Source organism: Salvelinus alpinus, chromosome 20, assembly GCF_045679555.1.
Source record: "Salvelinus alpinus chromosome 20, SLU_Salpinus.1, whole genome shotgun sequence".
Lineage (NCBI taxonomy): Eukaryota > Metazoa > Chordata > Actinopteri > Salmoniformes > Salmonidae > Salvelinus > Salvelinus alpinus.
In genome coordinates, this window is record NC_092105.1 from 33691064 (window position 1) to 33703283 (window position 12220).

Below are 12220 nucleotides of genomic sequence, written 5' to 3' on the forward strand. Positions count from 1 at the left end.
AATATATTTATTTTTTTACATGACTAATAAAGATCAATTAATGCCCCCCCCCCATCAGACTCGTCCAGTCCTAGTAAGAGGACGTCAGTCAGCAGTTTCCAGTCAGCGGTGGACAGTGACTCTGCTGCCTCCATCAATCTCAATATGGAGCAGGACAATGTCAACTTCCACATCAAGAAACAGTCCAAGTACCCCCATGTACCCCCGCACCCTACGGAGCAGAAAGGTACTGAGCCAAACACACAAAAATAATGATTAGTTGCTGTTGTCTTGCTGTAGGCTAACACATTTTACTAAGGCTGTGTTTACACAATCACCCAAAATGTGATGTATTGGCATATCTGATACTTTTCTCGAATTTGTTCTGTTGAGTTCACATTTGTATGGCTGCGTTAAGTCAGTCCAATTCAGTTATTTTTTTGACTAATTGGTCTTCTGACCAATCAGATCAGCTCTTTTGTCCATAATTGGGCAAAAGATCAGAATTGGGCCTGCCTGTGTAAACGCAATCCTGATACAATTCCGATGTTTCATATGTGACCTTAGTCTGAAAGCTCAATTCAGATTTGTTTGGGAATTTGGACATGACCTGTTGTTACAACAACAACCACCCCAACATTTAAAGGAACAGTGACAGGAAATGAGCTATGCATATAAATGAGTGTGGCGGTCAGAAAGAAATATAGGATAGCACACAAAGTTTGCGTAGCCAGTTTCCATAAAGGGTATATGTTTTTGAAAGGTGGAGTTGTGCGTGTGTTGATGCATTTCTCCGCTTTCTCCTATCAGAGTACCTGGTCTCAGAGGACGGAGGACAGAATATCTCCATTAGCGACGCCTTCATCAAAGGTAGGAGGGTCGTTCCACAAATTCGGTTACTGTCAACTGGGGAGTTGTCATACTGTCAACAAAGCAGCATGACAGAATTATTAACACAAGTTTTCAAATTACCACTTGTTTCTTTGGGAAGATGTATAAAGTGATCTGTGCAGTTGAACAATAGCATAAATACGCCAATTTATTTTTGGATGTAAAACCTGAATCATCTCTGCTGCACATGCTGCCACTGTTTTGATTACCAAAGTTATTTTTAGAACGAGCAGCTTGCAGCCAGCTTACGAGTGCATCGAAGGGAAAACGCAACAAGCACAAATGCAAAAAGTGAAAACAAATGATCTAACTGGGGATAGCTAGATAGCATGATGAACTCACCAGTAACTTTAGTTGGAGTTGATTGCCATGTGAGCTAACTAGCTACCGGTGTGCGAGCAAGCTAGCTACCGGTGTGCGAGCAAGCTAGCTAACGGTGTGCGAGCAAGCTAGCTACCGGTGTGCGAGCAAGCTAGCTACCGGTGTGCGACCGGTGTGTGAGCTTTCCGGTAGCTAGTATCCACTAGCTTGCATCTAACGGCAGGAAACACAAAACAGTGTTGCGAATTGGGCATAGAAACATGTTTTTTTGTCCTACCAGATCCATGAGAAGGTTTTAGCAAGTGTATCCCTTTGTCCTTCAACTGGTGATGGATGTGGATGTCCGGTTTAGGTCCCAGGCTCCCAATGACTGTCATGATTATTTGCAGAGTGAGCAGACTCAATACCAAGCAATGTAAGAGCTGGCAATGCAGCCGGATGCCCAGTGCTGCTGATTGCAGAGCAGTTGATCACTTTTGATTTTTATCAATTTATTATTTTTCACTTGTTTAAACCAACCAAAAGTGGGGCACTGCCCCTAATGCCCTAATGGACAGGCCGCCACTGTTCACCATATTAAAACGACAGTTCAGTTCACATAACAGGGTTGACCTCAAAATGAGGGACAGACGTAAATTAATCACTCACATAAATAATAATCTTCAGAAATGACTTTGTCAAAGCAACAAAATAACTAGGGCTTTACAATGATGTTGAAACTTGGAGAATGTTGGGATTAAGTCGGTTGAAATCTTCCTAGGAGTGATGACACGGGGTTGATAAACGGAGCCTTTAATCATATTTTTTTATATTATTGAATTATCCATGTGATCTATATTAAAGGGCACTTCATTTAATATAACAGGCATTTAAAATGCAATATTGTTGCACAATTTCTACTTAAAATATCAATGGGATGCACGCAAAAGGCACTCTTTTCGTGGAATGACCCGGGAATTCCCCACTTTCTTGTTTAGTTCAAGTGTTGCTTCCTTTTCAACTCTTTTGCAGCTGTGTATTCTTTCTGTTGAACAAGCAGTTGGTACTGAACCTAATGTATTGTAGCTGTAAGCCAAGCTAACATTCTCTCTATATCTTGCGCTCTCACTCTTCTCTCTGTCTGTGTGTGTGCTGTAGAGTCCCTGTTTAACCGTCGTGTGGAGGAGAAGGCTAAAGAGATGCTGTTCACTCCTCTGGGCTGGCACCACAGCTCCCTGGACCAGCTCAGAGAGGAGAACGGAGAGAAGAAGGCCATGGAGAGGCTACTGTGAGTACAGTCAGATAACTTAGAGGTTTGAAAGTTGCTCAAATGTTTTTGTCATTCCTTTTATTTATTTTTTTGTAGGTATGTTGGATGTTTGGAAACTAAAGACTAGTCTTTAGCTTACTGAAGTGAAGTAAAACTGAACTGAAGTGGAACATATTTGAGTCATTCTTTTAGATGAAACAACATCTCAGTATAAATTGGAGCATACTATGGTGTTATTTTGGGCTCCAGAGTGACGCAGCGGTCTAAGGCACTGCATCTTAGTGCTAGAGGCATCACTTCAGACCCTGGTTCAATTCCAGGCTGTATCACAACCGGCCGTGATTGGGAGTCCCATAGGGCAGTGCACAATTGGCCCAGTGTCGTCCAGGTTAGGGTTTGGCCGGGGTAGGCTGTCATTGTAAATACGAATTTGTTCTTAACTGACTTGCCTAGTTAAATAAAAATGTAAAATATTTAGCTGGTGAATCCGCATGGTATACTGGCCTAAAACTGCTGTTTTCTTCCCTCCCTTCCCCAGCTCTGCCAACCACAGTCACATGATGGCGCTGCTGCAGCAGCTGCTGTACAGTGAGTCCCTGTCCCTCTCCTGGCGTGACATCATTGTTCCCGTGGTGAGGCAAGTGGTGCAAACGGTGCGGCCGGACGTTCGCAGCTGTGATGATGACATGGACATCAGACAACTGGTCCACATCAAGAAGGTAGCTCACTGACAGTAACCTCGTACAACCATCCAGAAGTCTCGCAAGCTTACATTCTGTAGCGCAGCGGTAATTAGTCTGGTAATTAAGAGGCTACACTGACAGCGCTCTCGGGGAGGTATTCTGACTTGAGATTTGGGTGATTAACTTGACTTTCTGTGCAAGTCTCCATATTGAATTCAGTGAAAGATTTACGCTAAAGTCCGAGTTGCCTGCACTTATCTCAACTCTGAATCAGGTTATTTGTCATGTATCTGTACTTATACTGCACACACTGTAGGGGTTGAATTTTGAGTAATTTAATGTGACCAAAATGGCTATTTTATTATTATTTATTTTTTTAGATTCCTGGAGGGAAGAAGTTTGACTCTGCCGTAGTGAATGGCTTTGTCTGTACCAAGAACATTGCCCACAAAAAGGTAGGTTCCTTCTCCTGTAATAACCACCAACATCTCTCCCTGTAAACCGAGCCAGAACGACACTCTTTATTGCTTGTCTATGTGCAGATGAACTCAACAAAGTATTATTTTGTCTTAGATGAACTCGTACATCAAGAACCCCAAGATCCTGCTGCTGAAGTGTTCCATAGAGTATCTCTATAGAGAGGAGACCAAATTCACCTGCATTGACCCCATCGTGCTTCAGGTCAGTCAGACACTCAGTGGTTTGTGGGTTGGGCTGTCATATTGATTTTAAGCATGAATGATTAATGTAGCTAAATTAACAAGACGACAAGTATAATTTCAAATAACCTAATCAAGGGCTAGGCATTAAGACAAGCAAATTTAGAATACATATTTCACTAATTCCTGGACTCCTGAGTGGCGCAGTGGTCTAAGGCTCTGCATCTCAGTGCTACTGGAGATTCTGGGTTCGAGTCCAGGCTCTGTCGCAGCCGGCCGCGACCGGGAGACCCATGGGGCGGCGCACAATTGGCCCAGCGTCGTCTAGGTTAGGGGAGGGTTTGGCCGGCAGGGATGTCCTTGTCCCATCGCGCACTTGCGAGTCCTGTGGAGGCCTGGGCGCAGTGTACAGTGTTTCCTCCGACACATTGGTGCGGCTGGCTTCCGGGTTAAGTGGGCATTGTATCAAGAAGTAGTGCGGCTTGTCTGGGTTGTGTTTCGGAGGACGCACGGCTCTCGACCTTTGCCTCGCCCGAGTCCGTATGGGAGTTGCAGCGATGGGACAAGACTGTAACTACCAATTGGATACCATGAAATTGGGGAGAAAACGGGGTAAAAAAAATTATATATTTCACTAATTCCTAATTTGCTGGCACTTATCCATAATTTCTAGAAATTAAGAAAAATAAACAAATCTTTGTCTGTCTTTGTTCCCCAGGAGCGTGAGTTTCTGAAGAACTATGTGCAGCGTATAGCGGACGTGCGTCCCAACCTGGTGCTGGTAGAGAAGACCGTGTCTCGTATCGCTCAGGACATGCTGCTGGAGCACGGCATCACATTGGTCATCAACGTCAAACCAGTCAGTACCTCTCTAGCTCTCTGTACTGCTAGTTACCTTATTAGCTGTGGTTATCAATGTCAAACCAGTCATTACTGATATCTCACTAGCTTTCTCTAGCCCTCTGTTCTGCCCTCTGTCACTACTTACATTACTGCTAGTTATCAACATCAAACCAGTCAGTACTGCCCTGCCCTCTCTCTAGCTCTCTGTACTAGTTACCCACCTTTAGCTAGCTTTAGAACATATTACATACAGGTAACTGCCAAAATAAAGGAACCACCAACATAGTGTCTTTAATAGGGTGTTTGGCCACCACGAGCCAGAACAGCTTCAATACACCTTGGCATAGATTATATGTTTCTGAAACTCTATTGGAGGGATGCAACACCATTCGTAAACAAGAAATTCCATAATTTGGTGTTTTGTTGATGGTGGTGGAAAACGCTGTCTCCGGCGCCACTCCAGAATCTCCCATAAGTGTTCAATTGGTTTGAGATCTGGTGACAGAGATGACCATGACATATGGTTTGCGTCATTTTCATGCTCCAAACCATTCAGTGACCACTCATGCCCTATGAGCTTACCCAGCATTTTTGTACATGACCCTAAGCATGATGGGATGTTAATTGCTTAATTAACTCAGGAACCACACCTGTGTGGAAGCACCTGCTTTCAATATACTTCGTGTCCCTCATTCACTCAAGTGTTCCCATTATTTTGGCAGTTACCTTTATGTAGCTGTTAGCTTTTTGTTTTAAACTCTTTTTGATGGTGTCTTTAGCCATGTTAGCCTGTTCTTCTGCTTAACCCATTCAACTGTCTATTAGCCGTACCTGCCCTCAGTCTCTCTTTCCCACCTCTGGTTCTCTGCAGCAAGTCTTGGACAGGGTGAGTCGTATGACCCAGGGGGACCTAGTCATGTCCATGGACCAGCTGCTCACCAAGCCTCGACTGGGAACCTGCCAAAAGTTCTACCTACACTCTTTCCAGCTGGCCAACAGTGAGTGGAAACTACTCTGTCCTCAACTTCCTGCCTTCAGCTACGTTTAGTCTCTACATCTTAGATATTGTAAGCCGTTCATAAAACTTACTTCACTTAAATAATCCAACACATGAAACCTACTGCAACCAGGTGCGTTCATTCACAAGTTCTTCCCGCCCAGTCTAGACTTATCTCCTGATTCCTCCTTCTGACTCCCCTGAGTTCCACAGCACAACTATGTCATGTGTTCTCCTCTCTTCCCTTCTCTGTGACAGATGAGTTGAAGACTCTCATGTTCTTTGAGGGCTGCTCTCCCCAGCTGGGCTGTACCATAAAGCTTCGCGGGGCGTCTGAGTACGAGCTGGCCAGGGTTAAAGAGATCATCGTCCTCATGGTGTGTGTGGCCTACCACTCCCAGCTAGAGATATCCTTTCTCATGGATGAGTTCGCCATGCCTCCCAGCCTGGCCAAGACCAACTCCTTCCCCTGTCTCCTGGAGAGCACTACTGTTGAGGAGGAGGAGAGCCAGGAAAATGGGACTGACCAGAGCACCCTCTCCCAGGGAGGAGAGACTGTGCTGGGGGAGGAGGAGGAGAAGGCTTCCCTAGGGAAATCTGTATCAGATTCCTCCTCGCCTAAAGATGGCCATGGTGTAAAAGTCAACAAAAAACACTTCCTGTCCTCCTCTTCCTCCTTGGGGGCTGAGGGGGTGGAGTCAGCAGAGGTCATGACATCCACGCCGTTGTCCAATCGCCAGGTGCTGCCACCTCCAGTGTCCCCACCCTATCTTATTGATGACCTGGAGGAGTTGGCAGATGAGATTGGGTCGGGGAAGGGGGAGACTGAGGGGGGGAGCGGGTCGGGGGTTCTGGGGAGGGGTGAGTCGCGGGAGGAGAGCTCGGGTTCGGAGACGCCCCCCAGGCTGTTCAGAGACCCCCTGCAGGATGACACAGGGCTGTTTGTGACAGAGCAGGTGAGGGAGAAAAAAAACTGATTAAGGATACAGACAGAAACACGTTGGTTTCCATTGTCCTACAATATCCTCTTCTGTTTTGCCACCGAGCAGGTGGCCTCAACGGACGACCGTCTCAAGACGCTTACGGCAGGCTTCAAACAGGAGCTGAAGGACATCATCCTTTGTATCTCCCCCTTTATCACCTTTAGAGAGCCCTTCCTCCTCACGCCTGCTGGCCTACGCTGCCCCAGCAGAGACTACTTTCCTGAAAAGGTTTGTTGGTTTACATTCACTGAAGGTTTTTCAACCTGCTTTCTATCAATTTGCTCAATGTAGTTCAGTAATGTACAATAGAATATCAGATCATCAGTTCACGTGACCGTCAATTCCGCTGTACTCAGTTGTTAGTTATAGTGGAGATGTCTACCAAAATGGTTGTTGTCATGCGTATGCATTACGCACATCTCATAACACTTAAGTGCTAGGCGAATGAGCCGATATGCTATTTTGGTATTTGAGATGTAACATACTAGTTCCTCGTGCAGGTGTACCTCTCCCCGCTGCTCAACAAGGACTTCAAAGAACTAGACTGTCGACGTAAGCGACAACTCCTCAAAGACTCCGCCCCGTCAGGTGGAGGCATCGCCAACGGAGTCCCTCCCCCCCGCCCCATCCAGGTGTTACCCTCCCACCACCTTACCAGCGCCCGCATTGCAGATCAGCTGGGCAGCAGCCAGGACCTGGCCAAGATGCTGGCAGACTACCGTGCCCAGGGGGGACGCCTCCGGCAGGAGGCAGACCCCTTCACCCAGCCCCTACCTCAGCCACCAGTCCGGGAGGCTCCACCGCCCAAGCACCCCGTCAAGGCTGATAGTGAGGAAGAGAAGCCAGCAGGACAGAACGACATGACCTGGGCCTCCAAGGTGAGACATGGCCAGCTAGTTAGCACATCCACACACCACAATAATAGGAGATGGATGGGACAGATAGGCAGAGGAGAGAGACAGATCTCCAACAGTCTCGCTGATGTATCTGTGGCGTTAAATATTGTTCTGATGTATATTGAGGGTTTTTCCAATACAGACAACCTATGTTAACATCTCCCTTGGTCAGTGCTAGTTTACTGCTCAGTGTGTTCCATTGATGAGCACACCACCTCACTCACTCTCCAGAGAGATTAGGGGAGGTCTGAAGAGGCGAAGTGCGCTCTTGAATTGTAAAGCATATGTGCTTGTTGTTGTTGACCACCATTACTTCTCTGTGTTTTTAGCTGGACTGCCTGAACCCGGTGAACCACCAGAGACTGTGTGTTCTGTTCAGCAGCTCCTCAGCCCAGTCCAACAACTCCCCCAACCCCTGCGTCAGTCCCTGGTAAACCCCACTCAACCCTGGTGGTCTTCAACAGCTTTATTTATCTCCTTAGGAGCAATAGAGATCTTGTGAACCCACTGTGAAATACCAGCTGACTGAACTCTGAAAGGTCAGCTATTCACAAAGACTTATTTGTTCTCAACAGGATTGTCATGATGGAGTTCTACGGAAAGAATGACCTCACACTAGGAATATTCCTAGAGAGATACTGTTTCAGGTGAGGGAGAAATATCAGAACCTGGCAAATGATTTATTGAATTTCCGATAAAATATTTGACCATAAAATGTGTCATTGATATGTAATAAAATGTCATTCAATGAAGCCCCTCTTCTTTGCTCTGACGTGTCTGTCTGTGTGCGCGTGTCTGTGAATGCATGATAAAGGCCATCCTATCAGTGCCCTAGTATGTTCTGTGAGACTCCCATGGTGCACCATGTGCGGCGGTTTGTCCATGGCAGTGGCTGTGTTCAGATCGTACTGAAGGAGCTGGACTCTCCTGTGCCTGGATACCAACACACCATCCTCAACTACTCCTGGTGCCGCATATGCAAACAGGTACAGTAACTTGTTCATCTGCGTTTCCTTATCTGTTCCATGACTAACCCCAGGACTTGCTCTATAGCTATCACACCTAACTGTTTGTTTTAGTTAATAGCGAGCTCACCTAGTTCAACTAATCAAATTCTTGCTAATCAGAATTGCCAGTTTTTGGCTAGAGCAAAAAGCTTCTGTCCAGGTCTGCTTAGCTTCTATTGCTCACAGAGCTTTGATCCTTGTATTCTGCTGTCTCTGTAGGTGACTCCTGTGGTGCCCCTGTCCAATGACTCGTGGTCCATGTCCTTTGCTAAGTACCTGGAGCTGAGGTTCTATGGTCACCAGTATACCAGGAGGGCTAATGCTGAACCCTGTGGCCACTCCATCCACAAAGACTACCACCAGTACTTCTCCTACAACCAGATGGTGGCCTCATTCAGGTGGGAAACACAGTCCATGTCTTTTATTTTCATCCATCCAACCTGCCATCCATTCATACATCTATCCATCATTTATCAGTCTTACAATTTTTTCTTATCATTTTTGCATCAATTCAAAACATCTTCAACCTGTATATGCCCATGCCATTCCACTTGTCTAACCCCCAGCTACATCTCAGTGAGACTGCTGGAGATCTGCCTCCCTCCTCCTAAGATCTTCATCAGGAACCAGGGGCCCTCCAAGGGAAGCATGCAGCAGGACCTCAAGGACTTCTCACAGAAGTAACTGTCTACCTGTTGTCTGTCTACCATGGCCTTAAGTATCCTGGTCCCAGATCTGTTTTTAAAAAGATATATTTATATTTGACCTTTTATTTAACTAGGCAAGTCAGTTAAGAACAAATTCTTATAGGAACAGTGGGTTAACTGCCTTGTTCAGGGGCAGAACGACAGATTTTTACCTTGTCAGCTCTGGGATTTGATCTTGCAACCTTCTGTTACTAGTCCAACGCTCTAACCACTAGGCTACCTGCCATTTGTGCTGCATTGCGGAGTCCTATGATTATTGTCCTCTGAGTTGGCAAGACGGCACAAACAGATCTGGGACCAGGCTCCAACTGACGAATCTGAATCATCTAGTTTGACTAGTTTTGACCTTCTTTCTAGTTCTGACCAGTCCTTTTCCATTCTCTCCCTCTTGTCAGGGTGAATCAGGTGTACCTGGCCATAGAGGACCGCCTCACCTCCCTGAAGACGGACACCTTCAGCAAGACACGCGAAGAGAAGATGGAGGACCTGTTTGCACAGAAAGACGTAGGTTCCCACTCGAAGGGTGGGAGCTACACTCCAAATATGTCTCGTGTATGTATAGTGCAGTGGAGGCTGACTTTGCAACAGTGTTGTCACTTAAAATCGGAGGACGGGCTCATTATAATGATTGAATGGAAAGTTATCAAACACATGGTTCCCATCAGTTTTCTTTGTGTGTGTTCAGATGGAGGAGGCAGAGCTGCGTAGCTGGATAGAAAAGCTGCAGGCTCGTCTCCAGGCTTGTGGTAGTGACTCTCCCCAGCAGCTCCAGACTGTACTGGAATCAGTGGTAGTGAAGAAACAGAGCCTGTGTGAAACACTGCAGTCCTGGAACAGCAGGTGAGAACACTGATATTGGAGCAGCTTTTAATGTTAGGAGCGGTTTCCTAGACACAGATAAATGAATCTCCAATAAACAAGTGTTTTTAGTCTAGTACTAGGCTTCATTTTTGATCTCATATAATTAATTTGTTGAACCATTTAACCTCCAGGCTGCAGGACCTGTTCCAGCAGGAGAAGGGCAGGAAGCGTCTGTCTGTCCCAGCCAGCCCTGGGAGACACAGACAGACAGACGACAGCAAGGTCAGTGCAATATATACCTAATATAATTCAAATGATAGGATGAGCTTAGTATATGATAAGGACTTAGTGTAACATAAAGGATGGAATGTTACGTATTTATTTTATTTAACAGACCAGTGTTCTGGAGTCTTCTCCACGCAACCCCTCTCCTGTGGTACAAAATGGTGACAAAGGTGAGGGGATTTTTTTCCCAGCTTTCAGTCAGAATGCTATAGTACTTCTCTCATTGGTTGACAGTAGTTGATGGGCGTGTCTGTTTTTCGATTGACAGAGGACCGTCACCTCACTACCCTGCCCTCGAGCTCGGGGTCGTCATTGCTAACGTTACCGTCACCAGGGGAACCAGGCTCAGAACCCCTCTCGTCTGGACCATCCTTTCCTGACCAGGACTCTGTCAGCATCCCAGAGGGTGAACACACACACACACACACACACCTGTAGAATCACAAACACAACCTCCTACATACGCTTACCATTCACTTTCTCTAGATCTACAGTATGTATCTAAATACAGACCTCTCTGGTCTCTAACTCCATTCTCGTTGTCTCCTAGATGTGTTTGATGGACACCTGTTGGGCTCCAATGACAGCCAGGTGAAAGAGAAGTCCACCATGAAGGCAATTCTAGCCAACTTGCTGCCAGGCAACAGCTACAACCCCATCCCATTCCCATTGTGAGTACAGTATGCCCTTCACATCTGAATAAGCTTTTTGCCTGTGGTATAAATTGACTCATGATCAGCCATATAAGATAGCATTTGATATAATGCTATATTGAGCCCTGTTCATTTTCTTACTTTGTTGTAATGTTTAGCTTGAATCCCAGTGTTGACGGGAAAAATCACCACTATATCAGGTGCCACCTACTGCCGATGTGCCCTTGAGCAAAGCACTTAACCCCTAACCTGCTCCAGAGCACTGCACTGCTCTGTCGCTGACCCTGTGCTGTTGTGTTGTTTTGTGGTGGGGCTGGGCACTGTGAAAGCCAAAATAACAAATGTCCGTTGTATCCAGGAGTCGGAACCAAAATTATTTTCCAATTGTCTTCATTCTGTACAGAACCATCTTTTTTTTTTTTCGTTCCACAGTTCCGACCAGCAAAATAATTGTGAACCAGTTCGAACCCCCAAAAAGTAATGGTTTATATCATTCCTTTCTGTTCCTTTTTAAACCTTTTTTTTTATTTTTTACATCTAGCTCAACATTACACTTCTTCACCAGTAGATAGCTTGCCTGCTCCATAGCAAGCTGCTCTATGTACATGCATTGGACAGACTAGTGTAGTGTAGGGTGTGACATGCGACTGAATTTTTGCAGGTGAGGAGAGCGCTGGGCATCTTGTTGTTATGACATGCATTATCTGAATTAGGCCCACAAAATTATACCTACGGAGGAGCGGCTTCTATGAAGGATCTCTGAAAGTCTTTGAACTTCAGAGAGTTGGCTTAACTAACGTTGGACCAGAGCTAGCCCTTGATCATGACTCTGAGGTCCATTACATTACACATAATGCCATCTAGAGTTTGAGAGCTAGACCAGAGCTAGCTAACAAGCTACCTAGCTAACAAGCTTGTGTGTTCAGAGCGGCACCAGAATTCAAATAGAAGGCACGTCTTTTTGTAGTTAATAACTCCAATGTGAAACGTCATAACTATAATAGCCTTAACTATCATTGGAAAAGTGAATCCGTTATCTAATTAAAAATCTAATTTCTGAATTTAAACAAATCAAATCTTATTTGTCACATGCGCTGAATACAACACCTTACCAATACTGAGGCAATATACAGGCGGTACCGTTACAGAGTCAATGTGTGGGGGTACAGGTTAGTCGAGGTCATTTGTACATGTAGGTAGGGGTAAAGGGACTATGCATAGATAATAAACAGCGAGTAGCAGCAGTGTAAAAACCAAGGGGGGTGT

At 45.6% G+C, this 12220-nt stretch overlaps 1 protein-coding gene across 8 annotated transcripts in view; it reads left to right on the forward strand.

Annotated features, from left to right (window-relative positions):
• The window catches only part of LOC139546701 (1-phosphatidylinositol 3-phosphate 5-kinase-like), a 28487-nt gene that overhangs the window by 12440 nt on the left and 3827 nt on the right, over window positions 1-12220 (forward strand). For 4 of the 8 annotated variants that reach the window (XM_071355396.1, XM_071355397.1, XM_071355398.1 and 1 more), the window contains 23 exons: window positions 59-226; window positions 790-849; window positions 2329-2458; window positions 2979-3159; window positions 3504-3578; window positions 3697-3804; window positions 4501-4641; window positions 5497-5623; window positions 5881-6578; window positions 6672-6833; window positions 7106-7483; window positions 7831-7931; window positions 8077-8148; window positions 8316-8487; window positions 8728-8906; window positions 9075-9188; window positions 9611-9767; window positions 9901-10055; window positions 10208-10298; window positions 10411-10471; window positions 10570-10707; window positions 10852-10972; window positions 11113-11154. In XM_071355396.1, coding sequence (XP_071211497.1) covers window positions 59-226; window positions 790-849; window positions 2329-2458; window positions 2979-3159; window positions 3504-3578; window positions 3697-3804; window positions 4501-4641; window positions 5497-5623; window positions 5881-6578; window positions 6672-6833; window positions 7106-7483; window positions 7831-7931; window positions 8077-8148; window positions 8316-8487; window positions 8728-8906; window positions 9075-9188; window positions 9611-9767; window positions 9901-10055; window positions 10208-10298; window positions 10411-10471; window positions 10570-10707; window positions 10852-10972; window positions 11113-11154 — 3631 coding nt within the window. The remainder of the gene's footprint in view (window positions 1-58; window positions 227-789; window positions 850-2328; window positions 2459-2978; window positions 3160-3503; window positions 3579-3696; window positions 3805-4500; window positions 4642-5496; window positions 5624-5880; window positions 6579-6671; window positions 6834-7105; window positions 7484-7830; window positions 7932-8076; window positions 8149-8315; window positions 8488-8727; window positions 8907-9074; window positions 9189-9610; window positions 9768-9900; window positions 10056-10207; window positions 10299-10410; window positions 10472-10569; window positions 10708-10851; window positions 10973-11112; window positions 11155-12220) is intronic. The other 4 variants (XM_071355402.1, XM_071355403.1, XM_071355401.1 and 1 more) reach the window with 3 other exon arrangements.